This window comes from Podarcis cretensis, assembly GCF_951804945.1.
Source record: "Podarcis cretensis genome assembly, chromosome: 11".
NCBI classification, from domain to species: domain Eukaryota; kingdom Metazoa; phylum Chordata; class Lepidosauria; order Squamata; family Lacertidae; genus Podarcis; species Podarcis cretensis.
The window spans coordinates 36,833,572-36,853,708 of record NC_137180.1 but is presented as its reverse complement, the minus strand read 5'-3'; the positions used below and the strand labels follow the sequence as shown (position 1 = coordinate 36,853,708).

The window sequence follows — 20,137 nt, the reverse complement described above, 5'->3', positions numbered from 1 at the left end:
CTTTGGCTTGGAGCCAATTTGATTCCCTCCCCCTCTTCTTTTTTTCCTTTCCTTCATTTTAATATTTTAATGTTTCAATATTTTAATGTTGTATTTTAATCTTGCTTTTAAGTTGTATTCATTCAACTTGTTTTTATTATTGCTTGTTAGCCGCCCTGAGCCCGGTCTTGGCTGGGGAGGGCGGGGTATAAACAAAAATTATTATTATATCTTTAATTTGTTCTTTCATTGTATGTTTAATTATTGTAACCTGCCCTGGGATGTCACAGTAAAGGGCTGATGAGGTATCGTATAGTACAGTACAGTACAGTATAAAATAAAATAAAATAAATAAAATAAAATACAAACTGCCCACCCCACATTGGATATGCGCTTGTCCATGTGTTTACGACACACACAAATGACTAGTTTCAGCATGCTAAACACATGTCCAATGCCAGTAAGAACACAGACCTTCAGTATTAGACAAAACCAAGACTGATTATTATTTTTTCTATTCTTCATTTTACAGATATCCAATCTGGTGTTGGTGCAGCAGCAACAACTGCAATAAATAATGTGTGAAGTAGTTTTGGCTTCTATCTCTCAGGAGCAGTCTGCTGTTGTGACAGCAGGGTGTGAAATCATTTCCTATTCTTTTATTATGGACCATTGTAGGCACATCCCTGCCTTATGAACAACGAGATCTATCATATCAGAGAGATTCTAATCTCCCTCTAGGGACTGCAGCAGGAGGACAGAAAAAATACAAATAATTTAACTTACAGTTCCCAGTTAAAAATCATGCAAATTTTTCACCAGTGAATTGTAGCCTATCCTGAATAACGTCAGTTCTCTTCCACAGGCTGTGGTGGCTTGCTCAGTTTGACTATTCCATCGTAATATTATCACAGGTAAAATCCCTACCACTTGCACCACATACAATGATGGTAGTTGCTAATTCCATCCCCCTACTTTCCACCACCACCATTAATTTTCCTTTATTCACATATCAACACACACAGGGTAGCTGGGGTTCAGTATGGAATAAACAGATAAATGTATTATTTATTTCAAACAATGTAACGTAACGTAATACAATACTACAATACAGTGCCTGTTAAAAACATTGCTGTTTAGACAAGCCTACCCAAATGCTTAGAAAACTGAGGTGATTTTAATCTGTTTTAGTTTTTTAAGTTTTGTATGTTTTAAAATAAGGTTGCAATTTTTAAAAAATGATTTTACTGTTTTTTATTGTGTAACCACTTTTGAGGTTTAAATTTTACGACATAAATATACAACTGCCTAATGAAGTGGTACAGTAGGTAAAGGTAAAGGTACCCCTGCCCGTACGGGCCAGTCTTGACAGACTCTGGGGTTGTGCGCCCATCTCACTTAAGAGGCCAGGGGCCAGCGCTGTCCGGAGACACTTCCGGGTCACGTGGCCAGCGTGACATCGCTGCTCTGGCCAGAGCCAGAGCCAGAGCCGCACACGGAAACGCCGTTTACCTTCCCGCTGGTAAGCGGTCCCTATTTATCTACTTGCACCCGGAGGTGCTTTCGAACTGCTAGGTTGGCAGGCGCTGGGACCGAGCAGCGGGAGCGCACCCCGCCGCAGGGATTCGAACCGCCGACCTTTCGATCGGCAAGCCCTAGGCGCTGAGGCTTTAACCCACAGCGCCACCTGCGTCCCAACAAGTGGTACAGTAAGATACACTAAAAATTTCTTCTGTACTTAAAGATAAATCCTAAGGACTTAGAAGGCTAAAGCAAACAGTTTGTGTGAAGATATTTATATACTTTATAGTTGAAATGCCCACATAACATGAAGTACAATACAAAAATATACAACTAAAATCAAGTCCTATCAAGCTGTCAGGAAAAATATATACACTTAAACTTCTATGGTGGCTATTAAAGGTAAAGCTAAATCACTTATGGCATAACAAAACACCATGATGGAAACCAGAGCACTCAGAAACACCATTTATCTTCCCACTGCAGTGGTACCTATTTATCTACTTGCACTGGTATGTTTTTGAATTGCTACGTTGGCAGAAGCTGGGACAGAGCAACAGGAGCTCCCCCCATCATGTTGATTTGAACCACCGACTGTCCAATCGGCAAGCCCAAGAGGCTCAGTGGTTTAGACCACAGCTCCACCTGCTATTACCAACAGCTAGCAAAAAGCACGCTGAGCAAGAAGGTTTTCAGCTAAAATTATATCAAAGTTGGTCTGTGCCTTATGAGGGGAGGGCCACCACAGGAAAGGCTCTCTTCCTGGTTGTTACCAGATGGGTCTCTACAGGCTCTGGCACAACCATGAAAGTCTCTGATGATTATCTAAGTGATTGGACAGGTCCGTCTGGGAAAAGATGTTCTCTCAGGTAACCTGGTCTGGTAGCAAACAGGCATCCAGTGCAGCTCCTTCAGAAATGGTGCTTCAAATATTAAGGGGAGCCCTTCATAGAACACACTGCAGTAATTGTCTTAAGGTTTTCAAAGCATTGGCAATAGTGGCCAGATGATTCTTTCTCCTGAAATGCATATAACTGGTGTACCAGCCAAAGCTGGTAAAAGGCACTCCTCACCACTGTGGTCACTTGGGCTTCTAGCAACAATGACAAACCCAGGAACACTCCAAGACTGTGCACATGTTCCTTCAAAGATAGTGCAACCACATTCTGAACAGGTAAAGTGCCGAATTCCCACACTCGGAAGCCACCCACCCACAGGATTTCCATCTGACAAGGCTTCAATTTCAGTTTACTAGCGCCCATCCAGCCCAACATTGCATCCAGTGTGACTTGGTGCTGGAATCTCTTTAGCTCAAAGAGCTACAAGGAATGATAACATATCTCCATTACAAAATTCAAACTCCAGTATAAATAGGCTTCATCTCAATATGTACCTTAATTCATGCTGAGTGAGAGATAAGCATTTGTGGTGTTATGTATTGCGTAATTATTTTCATTGGAATTTAGCTAGAACAAGGACCTTATAATTTGCTGATACAATTAATGCTGAAAACAGTGGAGTGCCTTATTTTCCCCAAGGGAACTTCCAGGTGGAATATTCTTCAAGAGGCAAGCACATGGATTCACTACACCTGATGCCATAAAGCCACATGAGAATTGTGCAGATTCCAGTGGTGATTCTTGCTAGGCTGTGCAGCAGACCAGGCATTAGCATGAATGCCATAGTCCAAGGGATGGAGGCATATGATCTTGTGAAACTGTGTTGCTCCCCCAACTCTTTTTGTGTGTGGAACATGATTTCCAATCAGGACCAGCCCCAGACATCTTGGCACCTGGGGCGAACCCTAAAGTGGTGCCCCCTCCCATCAGAGAAGAAGCGATGAGTGAAAATCTACATCAGGAAGAAGTGGGGAATAAAGATCTACATTGGGAACAAGGTCTACATCTGGAACAAGGGGAGCGGGTGAAGATCTACATTAGGAAATGGGAAAATCAAATCAACATTATCAACTTCAATTCCTTGAAGTGGGAATCAAAGGTAATCATGGATGGTAAAGGGACCTGCTCTGAATCACACCAGGCAGGTGAAGAGTCCAGGAGACCCCAGAGGGCAACTCCTGCCATTTCATCCCTAGGGATGGGAGGAGACAGCTTGGAGGCAGCTGGTGAAGAGGCGACAGATTCAGCCTCCAAGGAACACACGGCAGTGGCAGCATGGATGGGTTGTCCTTTCCAATATATATGATTCTCTCCTAAACTGCAAAAGCAGTATTGCCTGTATCTCCTATCCGAACACAGCCCATCATTTACTGCATCACCAGTGTCTTTAAAGGTATGTCTGTGGGTCCAACAGCCTATGTCTATATTATACCAGTTATGTTCACTCCTGAAGAGGGAGTCAATTGAATGAATCATTATTGTGGCAAGTTTTCTGTATCCCAGCTTGCATTTTTTATGATAAGGAAGCTACATCCTTTGTTATCCATGATCTGGGGTGGCCAGTTTGACCAATGAATCTGCCACAACATTTGGAACTACCAGACAAAAAAACACAGATGGGCTCCTAGATATGATACTGAAGATCAGCGATGAAAGGTTAAATTAGGCTGACTTAGAGCTGTAGGATAAGCCTCAGATTCGTCCAAGAGAAAATTAGTTCAATGCATTGCAGAAAGGTATTTTAAATACTTCTAGGCTACAAAGTACTGATATTTAAAAGTTAGAGGACAACACTGCAATAAAAATGCTAAGTTATCTACACTAAAATAAAGCAAAGTAACCTTTGAAAGCAATTTATTGTAATCATGTATATAAATACCTTGCCTTAAGGTAAGTTTTAAAAATGCACATTTTGTAAAAGTTAACAATCATTGTTCACTCTTGAAAATTTAAAAACGGCTTTTAATTTTACTTTTATGCTCAGCTTTGCTAAAGAAAAGTATTATTGCAATTATAAAATATATAAACTTGCCATCACACCTTAGACTATTATAAAATATCCTACACTAAAAAAGTATAGTAAATTAAACTGTTATGAGTATGCATATTTATATGGCCTCATGCATTTATAAACCCCTTTCTCTGTCAAATGACACTAGTAGAAACCAGATTTGAAAATATATATTTGCATGGTCCTCTACACAAGTGAGATATACCTCTAAGCAATTGGGTACGACCAGGCCTTTTTTCCAGCTGGAACTCACTGAGCAATTATCAACATATAAGAGGCCAAAACAAAGGAACTCTTCAAAATATCTCTCATAAGCACACCCCAATGTCTGTTTAGAGATTAAGTTAATCATATGTTAGGAACATAAAACGTTTGGACAAGTCGAATCACAATAGTACTACTACCTACTGTAAAGTGTTTGCCCCCACATTCTGCTTCTTTGAAACTATCAATTCTAACACTGAAATGCCTTGTAAATGATTATGGCTTAGCATTTATGTACGTTGATATCAGTAGCTTTATGCAACAAAAAATATGCTTCTTACCATAGTGAGGGATGATTGCCCAGGCCATGGCGGATGCATAGATGCCCCCAATCATCCAAAACATGCAAAGCCAACTTAAGTGTTCTCCACGTTTTTCTCGAGCAAGAACTTCAGCAAAATAGGAGAATACAACTGGAACAGCTCCTCCAATCCTAATTGAAGACACAGAGTATAAATTGAATACAACCATAACAGAAACTATGAACAAGCACTGTCTTTATTTGTATCTTTAATGGGTAGCGTGCATGGTCCTCTGTTGCATCAGGGTATTCTTAGACCTATGCTGAATTTAAATGCAGAAGGCAACACAATCTCAATTGTTAAATCATTATCTCTTAATGGACTCTATCATTCAAAACTGTAGAAATGTTGAAAGGTTATAATATATTGTACTGTTTCTCACATCGTTTGGGTGAATTTTCCTCCAGTTTATTTTTTAAATTCAATGGGCAAGTCCAGTGCAGTTGGCACCTGAGCACTTTTATTCATTACTACTGTGTTACTTCTGAGTTCTGTCATCACTATACAAGAACTGATAAGCAGCTCCCATGCTACATAAGCTGTTCTTCACATCTAAAATTAAGCCTTTGATTACCATAAGCTTCTGATTTCTGATGTCAGCAGTGGCCATAATGCTTAAAAAGACATGTGGGACAACAGAATCAGGACTGGGGCTGCATTAAACATTTACCGCTGTATATCTGAGGAGCTTTTGCTATTTTCTGTTTTAATATTTAGTATATTTCATGTACCATTCAGCTGATCAAATTATTACTCCAGAGCCATTTAAAAATGATAATGCAGGGGTATCTGATGTAATGTGTTGGGTTACTATGTCTGGACATCACTGACATTGTTGTTTTTAGCGGTTTTCAATTGGTCACATCCATACCATACATTCAGAGCACATGTCTTCCCCCAAAGAAGCATGGGAACTGTATTTTACCCTTTACTGAGCCACAGATCTCAGCACACTTAACAAACTACAGTTCCCAGGATTCTTTGGGGGAAAGCTACATGCTTTAAATGTATGGTGTGGATGTGGCTGACATTTGTAAATTGCCTTGACACACACGTAGAAGGCAATTCATAAATAAATAATAAAAAATGGCAATGTTTGCTAGGGTTTAGGGGAGTTGGAGTCCAGTAACATCTGTAGAGTAGCATAGTATTAGGTAATGGAGTTTTCCCATGGTTTTCCTATTGAAAATCAAACTCTCCAAGCAGGCATTTGCAGCACCTTTTGGGGGCAATTAGTATGTTAAAGCAAGCAGCTTTCAGTAGACAGGGGTGGACTTGAGAATGGACGCCCTGAGAATGGACAAATTTTTACACCCCCACCTAAGGATTTCTATTTTTCACAATGATTCCTTTTGGTACAGTTGGTACTGATTACTGAATACTTCAAAGTGTGTCTTGGCTCTCTGGGACACACGTTGGGTCCCTGTATTGTGCAAAAGGGACAAGTTCCTTTGCAGTGTTATTGAGACCCTGGCTGACCCAATGTTTGAGAAAGTACTCCTGCATTATTTTATACAAGATTGGTTCATGCACTTGGAAAAGTATGCATGGATGTCCCTTTTTGCAAGATTTTGTACTCTGCTGCAGTTCACAAATACAAAACACATACGCATACTACATCACTCTGTGGTTTTAAGCAAAAACATTGCATAATCAAAGACCAAAGCAATGTGTGTTCCTCCCAGAAAGAAACCACCCCATTCTTTCCAAACTCTGCAAATTGACATTAGAGAAACAGAATGATTCCTGAAAAGAAAATGGTCAGAAAAAGAAAGGATCCTGGTGTGTGTATGCTTGTAAACATAGAGCAGAATTTGCCACAAGGGACAAAAAGGGACATTTCTCAATGTTCTTTGTGGGGTAGGCATCTTAAACAATCACTACTACGAAATAGGCATATACCCTTCTTTAAGTTGTAACCCATATCCCTGCTACTCACTGTAGTGAAGGTAAGTATAATGAAAAGGCTTTGGAAGCAACTTATATCAGCTATGTCAGGGAACTGCCATCAGGTCAGAGACGAGAGGTGGGAGGGCAGTTGTGTTATAGGGAACCTCCGAAAATCTTGCGAAGCAGTTCCTCCTCTGGCAAGGAGGAAACCCCCACCTCCAGTGGAGAGGAGGTGCAGGGACCAGGGGATGCTAGGGAGAGCCTCAACACCGAGCCTGAGCAAACAGGAGAGGAGGGAAGTACCCTTTTGCCAGCGCACATTCTGCGCAGTAGGTTTCGGCACAGGGAGGGGCGGAGAAGGTTGGGGGTCACGCGACTGTTATGCTGGGGGAGGTAGAAAGACCGACAACTCCCAGATTCTGCTAGTGATTCAGCCAGACATGAACTTATGACGCTCTTCACTGTAAATAGTTTGCACTAAGAATAAAGCCTGGAAAAGACACGTTGGAGTCTTGCCTGTTTGCTCTTGAGCAACCACATCAGCATCTGACAAGCTATGATAATTAGATAGAACCCTGATGTTCATAAACAATGTATCTTTGCATACAAGATATTGGGGAGAATCAAATGGGAGAGAAAAGCTGCTCTCGTGCCTTACTTGTAAACTTGTCAGATGGCATTTGACTGACAAGTGTGGTAACAGATTGTTGGACTGGATAAGGGAACTAGGGTCCCAAGAGGCTTTTGGACTCTAGCTCCCATGAGCCCCAGCTAGTATGGCCACAATCAGGACTGATCCAATAACATCTTCCCAGATGGGGTTACAGGTTCCCCATCCCTGGACTAATGCTTTGATCTGATCCAATATGGTTCTTCTCATTCATAACATTTCATGAAAATTTGTCCATCAGTGTGTTTGACAATCCCTGCTAGAACCCCTATGATTTTGTGTGCCACAGTAGTTCTGCCAAAAATTAGTGAACACAATGATGGTCACATTTTGCAAAATCTGATAACCTCTAAACTACCTCTCAGCAGTTCCCTCCAACCTAGTGCCAAAATTATCTTTTCCATTTCCTTCCTTCCTTCCTGGCTCAGCTTTGGTTTGTTATTCAGAAAACCCAATGCATATGGACACGATTTATCATTTATCCCCTTTCCGTTTCCTGCAGGTATCAGCAATATGCAGCCAAAACAGCAATTGCAGATAACATTATTCAGTCATATCAATACCAGACATTGAAAGCACCTTTATACAATTTTAACAGACATTGAGAATTTGGGAATTGTAGGTCTGAGAGGTCAGCACCCTTAGCAAACTACAGTTCCCAGGACCTTTTGGGGGAAGCCATGAAAGTTAAAGTGGTATAAGGGTGCCTTAAATGTATGGTGTTTCTGTTACCTTATTTAAGAAGACATTCTCCAATACTTTTTCATATTCCAGTCACCCCTGTTTATCTAACACAAAAGTATATCTTATTAATAGTTGAAACTGATTTGCTAAGCAGTCTAAACTTATAATAGTGGAATATTTTCTTCACATAAATTATATTTTTCCTAATTCAAAATCCTGCTCCAAGGCACAGCTGTCTATTCTATTTGTACATTACTAGAGGCAAACTATAATGTTTGAAATCAAATGTCCTCCCCTGCTACAATTTTAACAGCTACTTAAATCTCGCTGTTACCACCCTTGAGAAATTACTTTACAATGTTATAATATTTTCAGATGTGTCAGTATTCCATACAAATCTTTAAGCAGTTGAACAAATCGAGGTATCACACTGGATGGAAAGAAAGCAGCAACTTCTAAATATTTTGGGACTCAAGTCCTTAAAAGAGCACCTTCCCCAACATCAACCATCTTGGATCTTACACTCAGCAAGTGAGATTTCATTAGTGGTGCTGCCACCAGGGACACTCAGTTGATGATGATCTGTGACAGGGCCTTTTCAGTGGTGGTTCCCCATTTGTGGAATGCCCTCCCTGGTGAAGTGCACCTGTCTCCCTTATTATATATATTATTTGGGAACTGTAACTTACTACTTTTCTGATTTATTTATTTATATTGTGTCATAAAATATGTTAAATTTAGTGTACAATATTAAAAGTATACTCAGCTCTCTGCATCTATCACCACTGATAATAATGCAAGGTGGTTAAATCCTAAGCTATGCAGTGTGTGAATTTCTAAATGGATTGTTTTGACATTTTTCTTTCAGGCCTACAGTGACAGATGTGCAAGTGTAATTTTCAGCCAAGCCATGCCACTTTAAGTACCCCAATATCGATCAAAGGAAAACAATATTCACTTTTTTAAAACCACTGACCACTTCTTTGCATGGACTTTATCCATACAGGGCACCCTCACAGCACAACAGGCTAGAGTCTGGACAGCGAAGCACAAGAGCAAATGCAGATTGAGAAAGTCTGAGTAAACATAAAGCCCAACCAAAATACAGCGGTACCTTGGTTCTCGAACTTAATCTGTTCTGGGAGCTTCCTGCAGTCAAGCAGAAGCCATGTCAGATGTTTGGTTCTGAAAAACGTTCACAAACCAGATCACTTACTTCCAGGTTTGCAGGGTTTGGGAGCCAAAACATGTGAGTACCAAGGTGTTTGAGAACCAGGGTACGACTGTACCCTCAATAGTACCTTGGGCTCTTGACAGCAGGATGGGAACAACAATGAACAAGCTTTTCCCCAGAACAGGGAAAGGTAAAGTTAAATTAGAAAATGAAAGGAAGAAAGGAAGAGCTTACCCAAATCCAGAAAGTAAACGACAGAAGAGGAAGAAGCCATAGCCCTGGACAAATGATGAAAGGAAGGCAAAGAATCCATTGACAGACATACATATGAGAAGAGACTGTCTCCTTCCCACCTTGTCTGCCAAGCCTCCCCAGAAGAATGCCCCCACCATCATCCCAAGGTATACTATGCTACCTGCAACACACAAAAGAGAATATGTTACATTAGGAAGGATTGCATAGCTCTCAATATCAACTCCTAAGTCACTGTTCCTCCTCAGCTCCCACACATGGCACTATTTACTTGCAAAACAACTATGTACATTTATTGTAGGTGAGTAATTTGAATACAGATTTGCAAAGGAAAAAAAACACTCCTCTCATATGCATCCTTTGTTTCGTACTTACTGAAAATTTGGTACTTGTTTAGTTATAGCCACATAGCTGCAAGAAAGTAAAAGAAAAGGCAAGCAAATCTGGGGGTTGAGAGGTTTATATCCTACCTTTTCTTGCAAGGAGCTCAATATGGTGTAAATGGTCCTCCCCCTACCCATTTTGGCCTCAAAACAGCCTTGTGAAGTTGACTGAGGGACTGTGCCTGGCTCACTGTCACTCAGTGAGCTTCATAGCTGAGCAGAGATGTGAACCCTGGTCTCCCGGATCCTAGTTCAACACTGGCCACCACCACTGGCCACACCACATCTTTCCTTCAACATCCATGCAAGGTAGAGACATTATTACAGTTCAGGGGCACATTAAGCTGGGGGGGGTGTTAAGCTGGAGCAGAGCCAGTGAGGGATGTGAGCTGAAGAAAGTCCCAAGAGCCAGACAGAGTGGCCAGGGGGGCCATATTTGGTCCCAGAGCCTGAAGTTCCCTACCCCTGCTACATAGCATCTCCCACCCAGAATTTTTCCATAAACAGCGGGCTAAAATTAGTTATGTGGATAAATCAATACCATGCAATTAACTAATGCATCTACGTTGCAGGAAAACTTTGTTATCAACAGGATTATTTTCCAAATCATGTGTGCGCTCTCAGAATGTGACCCTTTATAAATGGTTTCAGAAACTAGGATTATTTAAATTGCTTTAATAACAAAAGGGAGGAAATGAACAAGAGAGGATCAGGTTTCTATATGCTGGGAAACTTGATAGGTCAGTGTACAAAACTCACTACAGATCACGCTTGCTTACAGCTGTTTTCTCTGATAACAGTGCACATTATAGTAATGACTCTGCAGCTTTATTACTTGTGCTTCAAGAATATTTTAATGTCAATAAACATGCCTTTAAAGAGGAGGGTTCCACAAGACCAAGGATGCAGCCAAACCAACCATATAAAGTATGTTTGTGTATATATAAATTTATTTTGTTTATTTATAAAACTATTTATAGACTGCCCCTCCATATAAATTACCAGGGTAGTATACAAGAAAATTGATGAGTACTATAAAACATTGAACAGGCTGCTGGCATAAAAAGATCTTCAAGAGGCATCTGAAACATATAGTAGCAAAACTATTGCACAGCATGGAACTGGTAAAAGTACATGGCTGGCTTCTAGTTGAAGCTAGCTGGGCTTCTGAAACACAGAAGAATGGGAACCGACAGCGCTCGTCCACATAATCTCAGAGACTGAATTGGGATATAAAGGCTCAGGAGGTCACTAAGTATATACACAACTATACACACACACACATGCATATGTGTTTATGTAATAAATATGCATGCTCATACATGTGTGTGCACATAATCTTTATGGCATTTTAAAATAATTTTTACCTGCCTTGCAAGTTATCCACCAGCTCCAGACTGCCTGATATTTGGAAAATGAAATGATGGCACACAGAACACAATGCATACAAGATCAAAATATCTAATTATTAATAAGGTGTTGCCCTGATCACTTCTATGCATTGTGTTCCACTCCAAAGTGACTTACAAATCTGAATCCAAAGTGGCCTTAATATGAGGTGGGAGAGAGCTATTCTAATCCCACACTGTGAATAAGTTTGGCACAGATAAAGCCATATCTGAATGAACAGTTTATTGATTTAAACACACACAATGCCACACTTCAGTCTCTTCCCTGCTGCTCAAGTAGCCAAATTAACAGGTAGTTAAGAGACTATAACATTTAATTGGATGGACACAAATATTGATTTATGTCCAACTTTTTACAATTAAGACAACTGCAGAACAGTAAAAATAGTATTTCTGTCTCTATTCTCACCCTGAGCGTAAAAGAAAAACCACCGCCCCCTACTGCTATAAAAATGAGATACTATGATGCAGCAACTACAGAACAGGGTTATCGAAAACCTAGTTAATCCTAGGTAATGATATGAAGTCACTGATGGATTGCTTTAGTACTAGCGCTGAACGTATTATTTTGAAGGTATCTTCTCTTATCCGATAGTTCCCTCTGGCATTACAGCGAAAATCCTAACTGACAAGCCTGAGATAAAGCCTACTTTGTTAAGTCTTTGTAATGCCTCTAATGCCTGGTTTCACTTTTCTCTGAAACTGAGGTGCCTCTGATACGTTTTCTCCCTCTCAGACTTTTGATGCGAAATGCAGCAACAGCATTCACGTAGTTCTCAATCGACCCTGTCATGGTAACAAATTGGTGTGACTCTGCAATTTGAAATGCACTTTTTATGGCAATACTCCAAGCTCAGAATGATTATGAATGGTACATGTGACTGAACAACACAATGTGTTTCCCATGCAATGTTCTGGGATTAATTCTTCTCACAAACAAAAACCCTACAACCGGTAATTGGCCATAGGATCACTCTACAGTCATGTCTCTACATCATATCAGAAGCCCCTGTTTGGCAAACAGGGAAAATTCTGGATGAAGGACCAGCATGTTCAGGGGTTGGCATGACGACAACTTTCTGCTGACAATTGTCTCTTCCTACAATGTTTTCCCACCTGTGAGTTGTGGAAAAGTAAAAGGGACGCAGGTGGCGCTGTGGGTTAAAGCCTCAGCGCCTAGGACTTGCCGATCGAAAGGTCGGCGGTTCGAATCCCTGCGGCGGGGTGCGCTCCCGCTGCTCGGTCCCAGCGCCTGCCAACCTAGCAGTTCGAAAGCACCTCCGGGTGCAAGTAGATAAATAGGGACCGCTTACCAGCGGGAAGGTAAACGGCGTTTCCGTGTGCGGCTCTGGCTCGCCAGAGCAGCGATGTCACGCTGGCCACGTGACCCGGAAGTGTCTCCGGACAGCGCTGGCCCCTGGCCTCTTAAGTGAGATGGGCGCACAACCCCAGAGTCTGTCAAGACTGGCCCGTACGGGCAGGGGTACCTTTACCTTTACCTTTAATAGTGGCTTGAATCCAAACAAAGGCAGCATACACACCATTAATTAAAAGCTCCCCCCACTGCAAAAAAATCCTGTGAAATGTAGTTTGTTAATGGTGCTGGGAGTTGTAGCTCTGTGAGGCATAAACTACAGTCCCCAAGATTGGGGGGGGGGGATAGGTGTGTGCACTGCCAAAGTTGGCAATAGCATGATATTCAGTGCATTAAATGTGTCAAAAGTAATAGAAAACTTTTATTAGGTGACTAGCTGTGTGAGATAAAGAAGCATCTTTGCACAGGCAGCCAACTTGGCTGTCTCTGATGCAAAAAAATGAGCTTTTAAAAATGTTGCCTGATTTTGCAGGGGTGGGGGAAGAGATCTTTGTGTTCTCTTATGCCAACAGAAGTTGGGTCTAGTAAACGCTGACACATTCAATTTCATCAAAGAAAAGAAATCATGCCAGCACAAGCAAACATGGGACTTCCTTAGCTATCAAAATGCGCTCCTCTAGGGAAAATAAAAAAATATTCACTGGAACTGAGGTCGTAATCCTTGGCCTCAGTAAGACAAGCAAGCAGTATAATCCAAAGACGCACAATGCACTGGGGATCATTCACATTTCAGGGCAGAGCACATAAAGCAGGAGAAATTAAATGTAGCACTGTGGCAATCATCCTGCCAGTGCAAGCTTTTCAGCTTGCCAGATGGAATTATTCACCTCTCTGCCCCTGCTGCTTTGGGATTTCCCCTGACCCCACCCCAATTTTGGGAAGGTGTAGGCAGAGGCAGGGGAGTCCCGTTGTGCTACTGGGATACGTTAGTTGAATCCCAGTATGTTTCTTAGCATGTATGTATTGAGGTAGCTCATCTAGATGAATATAATGCCACATTGCTGTCTTACATGTCATCCTTTTCTGGAAAAAAACAACCTCATCCCTTGACAGAACTTTCTTTTTTTTTTAATCAATTCCCTTCACTTTAAAGTATCTGTTCTAGACCAAAAAGTGCCTACCTGAAGATTTCAAGCATGGCATTTTGAAGCACTGCCTATTTATATTGTGGAGCAGTGAGAAATGGAAGATCCATAGCTCAGTGGTAAGAACAGATGCTAGAGATCCTGTATTCAAGTTACTGCCACTCTTACCAGGTAGAAGGCATGGGAAAGACCCTGACCTGGGATCTTAGAATACCACAGCCTGTCAGAGCAGATGAGTTAGATGGATAAACAGATTGACCTAGTATAAGGCAACTTCCAATGCTAAAAATATCATCCAGTCCTCAGTGAGCCTTTCAATTCCCCATGAAAAAGAGGGTTGAAGCCTCAAACATTTCAGTCTCTCCATTTTGAAATAGGAATATATACACATTGATGGCTTAAAATGTGGCAATGTTGTTTCCCTAAGCTGTGTTTGAAGTCATATTTGCAAGCTGCTGTAGACATCAGAGAGAGGGCTGGGGTCTCTTCACCAGACGCACATTAGGACTGTGCAATAAACCGCTATACCCTTGCGTACCAGTATTGAAATAACATTGTGATAAGTAGTTCAACAAGGCAATATACTTGTGAACAAAAGGTGGACACATAACAGCTTCCAGGGGTAGCTCAGCTGAACAGGTACTTTACAGATAATTTGCAGGCACAGTGTCTCCAGCTCTGTTTGCTCTCTCCCTCCTAACTCATAAGCCCTCACGCAAACCAGCATCTTCACTGGGTATCTTTCCACTTAGAGCTCAGCTAAGTATGCAGAACCTGCTACTGTAATAATCCAGGAGGGACCCCCCACAGCTAGACAATCAAAGAGGCAAAGTAAACAAAGAACTGGAAAGTGGAATGAGGGCTTTTGGGGGGTCCCTTCTGGGGGGGAGGAATGGAGGGGAGAAGATTTAGCTGGCTGCCTAATGCTGAAATGGGAGGTTGTGAGAATGATGGGGAGGGTGTTTTTCAGTAAGCAGTGCAAGCAAATGAGTGTCTGCTCACAAGCACGCCCTACTGAATTCAATGAGGTTTATTCCCAGGAAAGTAGAAGTTTAGTTGAACTCAGTGGGACTTATGCATGCACAGGTTGTACTTAGACCTCTGAGTGGGGAAGCAGATGCAACTTGACTAGTAAATCACTTAAACTACTCTTAAATTGGTTGGAAATATATTAAATATAATATATGGAAGTTTATTTAATATTTTTATTAAATCTACTACTTCTTTACCATTTAAGGCCCTCCTCTGCCGCAGGAAGCCTCGTTAAGGCCCTCGGCTGCTGTGAGGAAGTGTAGCGCACCCTCCGCCATTGTGGGAAGGTATGGCAGGACCCTCTGACACTGCAGAGGTGTGGCAAGGCTCTCTGCTGCGGGGAAGCCCAGTGCACTCTCCACCGCTGTGGGGCAGTATGGTGGGACCTCTGCTGCCAACATAGATATATGCATATATCGTGATATATCAAGATATTGTGATATTTAGCTGGTGATATATCGTGATGTTGAAAATCAGATATCTTCCAGCCCTAATGCACATTACCTGATTTGTTTTTCTGTACCTGCAACCCCTGAACTGAAAGTTGTTATCTGCACATGCACAAAGGCTGCCTGAAATGTACACACCTCAGTTTATTCACAGCTTGCATTTTCAAATTAGATGGAAGCTCATTTGAGGAGAAACACATCAAAGGAGTATTTCTTGAAAAAATGCAAGACACAGGTAGATTGTGGGCAACTCAGCTTCAAAAAGAAAGCTGTGGGAGTGCACTGGAGCAAACGGTAATATGCATATAGCATGAGAGTGAATTAATATGACAAAAGGAATGGAATACATGTTAACAATTGCTATAGATGTTGTTGGACTCCAATTCCCATCAGCCACAGCAAGCATGGCCTACGCTTAGGGGTGATGGGAATTGGAGTCCAACAATTTCTGGAGGGGTCCATATTGGCTACCCCTAGTCTAGAAGCAACTAGAAGCTGAAGCAAAGTGGGCAGGGACCTGAAATATCTCTTTGGTGGGAGGCAACTAGGTGTCCCGTAAGATTATAGATAGTATGAACATTTGCCCTCTAGCATATTTTATTAATAAATGTTTTTATATGTGTGACACATTTTCTTCCAAAAGGGGCTTTGAGCCTCAGAATTTGGAATTCCCAGGAGCTGCGAAAATCAAATAAACAAGTTCAGCATCTTGATAGATGAGGTCTTGTAAACCATGATTTATCTATTGTGCAAGATTATCGAAACATGATGCCTGTGGAGAGCTCAATGATGTGTTAAAGATCTTCAGCTTTGTTTCAAAAGTAGATGTGACACCTAATAATTTAAACTGTGATGTATTTTCAGCCAAAGAAACCCAGACTGCTGAGGTGCCCACATACACAAAAATGAAGACAGAGACCTAGTTAAGTGTGTGAAGTCAACAAGGCTTTTTTCTATTTTCAACATATTTGCATTTCTATTAAACATGACCATTGGTTAATGGTATTATAATTAAAGTGGTACTCGAAGATGGAAGTTTGATACTGGCATAGAGCAAATGAAATTTTGAGCAAGTTACATATCACTGGAGTGGGAAAGCAAGTAGTTCACTCTTACTCAATTGCAGAGTTGGGGTGTTTCCCCTGGTAACACCTTACTACACAGATTTGTATTTACTTATAATCCACTTGTCCAGTGCTTTTTTCTGGAGGGATGCAGAGTACACATACCCCTAAACATTTTGTGAATCTAAGTTTGACCTCATTGAGGGGCAGTATTTCAATATGAGTAGGAAAATGAGAGTACCCCTATATGTTTTTTAAGAAAAAAAGCACTGCACTTGTCTCCCCAAGGGAAATGTCCAAGCTGCTCATGAAAAAGGCATAACATTGTCTAAAAACTGCAATATAAAATTAGTATAATCAAATACCAGAGAAAAGGAGAATAATTCCATAAAAACAGCTAAATGGGAATATAGCCACATCCAATGAAAATGTTATACTCTGGTGAGAAAGAGACAGACTATCCTTTTTTCAGAAAAGCAAAAGCAGGGGTTTGTGTGTGGGGGGGGACTACTTCTCCCATTATCCCTGAGCACTGGCCATGCTTACTAAGGCTGATGGGAGCTGGAGTCCAACAATATTTTGAGGGCCACAGGTTTCCCACCCTTGATTTAAAGACATGTTTTACAAATGTTAGCAGTGGGGCCAAACTCACTATGAAAAACAAAGCATCTCTCAAGAAAAACCATCTCCAGCCTTAGTAGCTATGGTTTTGCTTTATTCACTGAGAAGCAGAAACATGTGTTCCGTTTCTCCAGCCCAACTTCTGGACAGAATGGCTCAATGCAACGCTGAACCTGCCCTAAGGATATTTGGTAGCAAAGCGCTTACTCAAATGCTCTCTGCTATATGAAATTGGGTGATAACCAGCTATGGACAGCAGCTTGCCAATTATGTTTTGGACTATTATTATTTTACAGAACCGTGCTCCGTTTGACCTTGAATAAGAGTCAACTAAGGGATAGCTCAGTTGGTAGAGTATAATTTCAGGGTCGTGGGTCTGAGTCCCACATTGGGCAAAAAGATTCCTGCATTGCAGGCAGTTGCCCTAGATAAGCCTTGTGGTCCCTTCCAACTCTACAGTTCTAGGGATTGGCTCTTCTGCATAGAATTAGAAACACTCACTCACTAGTGAATCCCACCCCCCACCATGTACAGTCATTTTGTAATTACACACCATTTCAAGTACTTTTGTAACACACCATTTCAAGTACTTTTGTAACACATCTCTGAACTATTCCTGCACAAGTCCCATGGAAACAAACCGAGCTGAGATTTCTCAAAACAGATTTTTCTGAGAAAATTTCTGGGATTTCCTTTTTCTTTTTCACACACCCCACCCCTTGAAAAAAAGCAAATGATATTCTCCAATAATATTTTTTGTTATTGCCACCATTATTTTTCAAGAATGACACTAGGGCCAGGAGGATGCAAAATGGCAGCCAGGCTGCCAACACACTTGGCTGCAGCTGCCACTTGTAGTATCAAAGGGGGAGAGGGACAAAGCCAAGCTACTGCCACTACTAATGGAAAGCCCCACTCCCAGAGATAGTGTTCAAAAATTTCTCCTCCCCCAGGTCCACCACCAATTTTTTTGCCTACAACTACAATAGATAATTTTGAGAGGCCACTTGCACCCAGTTCTATTCAAACACTCCTAATGATGAGGCTCTTTCTTCCATCTCTTTGTTACACAGTATTGACACGTATTCTTGATTCTAAGCTATGCAGCACGTTATCAACACATTATATTTATTCTGGATTCATAAGCCTGCGGTTTTTTTGTCCTATGATTTAGGAACAGCTACTTATTTTTATTGGTCATGACTAAGGGCAGAGGAAAATCTTTTCTTTTTACACATACAACAAAACAAAAGAGAGCCACGGTGGTATCTTAAAATACCTCACACAGAGAGCTAACAAAGCAAAGATAGTTATTTGTTTTCATCAGAAGGAGCACTGTCAAATACATACTAGACAATATCTGTCTAATTTATGACACAAGCCTAACAAGGATGTAAATAATACTCACCAAGCCATCCTGATCCAGAATTAGGGATACACATGTCTGTCTCAGCACTGGGCAATACAAATCCAACCACAAAAACTTCCACCCCGTCAGCCATCAGCGCCATCCCAAGAACAAAGAAGAGGGCCCACTGAAAACGTCCATGCCCACATTCCTGAATGATGAGCTCATACTGCTGTGCCAATTCTTCTTCATCAGCTTTTCTCTCCGTTTCCAGTTCAAGACGATCTTTGTAGTCGTCTCGTACAGGCTGACCTAAGGCTCCGATCCCATCCTTGTTCTGGGTCGCATTTGGGATTCCCTGATATTCCCCCTCATAAATCTCATCATCTTCATCATGCCCTTCAGTCGCGTCACTTGATCCTTCATCTTCATTCGCCTCCCCACCGTAATTTCCTTCTTGGCTATAGTATTCATCATCTTCTCTGCCTTGGAATCTATTGTAAGATCTTTCCGTATATTCGTCTTGAGCCTTCTCTACAACTGCATTCCCTTTCCTCCCTGTCTGTTTCTTGACTACCTTGGCAATGTCCTGAGCCCCTCTCACTAATGAAGTATTATCTTCCATCTTGTAAGCTCCATCCATCTTGTGTTAATCAATGTGTGACTGAACTGATTCCGTGTGCAAGGGAACTATTGTGAGCTGGAGAGCAGCAGCAAGAGACTCCCAAGACACATTCGGTTCCAAAACAAGATCTAGGAGAAGAAAAATAAACACAAGAAAATATTTTAAGTTTTGTTTGTTCTGCATAGAATCACAAAACTAAAAAAGAACACAGGATCTACAGTCACCATTGCTCAAGAGGCAAGACTATCTGCCCACCAGTTCCCCATGGATTAACCCACACTATTGCTAACCAAGAGTGCACCAAAAGCAGAGAACTGGTGCACTGCAGAAAGGCTCCTGCAGAGTAAATAGCTCCTGATGACACAAGGAAGGAACCCAAAAGGGGAAAGCAAAAAACGTTCAGGCATTTTTGCTGGCTTCTCTCATTTACATGCAGTAGCGTCACTTTCCAACATACAGCTTAAAACACATGGGTTTGTGTGTCACGAACATATTACAGATACAAATATGTATTATGAAAGGTAACTGAAGCATTTCCAAAAAGAAAATAGTAGCTTGATATATAGTACTATTTGCTGTTCCTCAGTCCTGCTGTTTATAATGATGAGCGCTGCTGAATTTTGAAATTCGTCATTTGGAAGACCTAATAAGAGCAACTGGTAATGTTTACCTCAAAATACAAGGTGAGGATTACAGCCACATCTCATTTTTAGGCTTGGATTTCAGTCCAAATGGGAGAAGTCAGCTTCTTCTTCCTTCCCTTCCTGTCTTATTTCAAATACCCTCCCACTCTCTTGAGAGGGAAAAAGCTCTACCTCCCCCCCCCCACCACAGCTCCCTGATCTCTCTTTCCTTCCACCTACCCAGCATGTAGCTATGACTGCAAGGTAGCCACCAGCGGTGCTGGAAAATGTAGTTTCCCCTTTACTGTTTCCCAGGGCTTCTATTTCCCAAGTATTGGGGGAGTAGTCCATTTTCCAAAGTGTATTTAGGAATGTAAACATAATCACATGTTCAATGAATACATCAGAAGGATAGCAAAAGCATACATGCTGACTCTATTTCTCTTGACCGAGTGTTCATCCAAACATGTAGAGCAC

General features: G+C 41.4%; 1 protein-coding gene across 1 annotated transcript in view; it reads right to left on the bottom strand.

Moving 5' to 3' along the window:
* Nucleotides 1-20,137, bottom strand: part of SV2C (synaptic vesicle glycoprotein 2C) — an 87,411-nt gene that overhangs the window by 37,693 nt on the left and 29,581 nt on the right. Inside the window, exons 2-4 of the mRNA XM_079995485.1 lie at nucleotides 18,473-19,165; nucleotides 9,629-9,809; nucleotides 4,956-5,107 (exon numbers count right to left, since the gene is read on the bottom strand). Of these exons, the coding sequence (XP_079851611.1) occupies nucleotides 4,956-5,107; nucleotides 9,629-9,809; nucleotides 18,473-19,055 (916 nt within the window). The 5' untranslated portion in view covers nucleotides 19,056-19,165. The remainder of the gene's footprint in view (nucleotides 1-4,955; nucleotides 5,108-9,628; nucleotides 9,810-18,472; nucleotides 19,166-20,137) is intronic.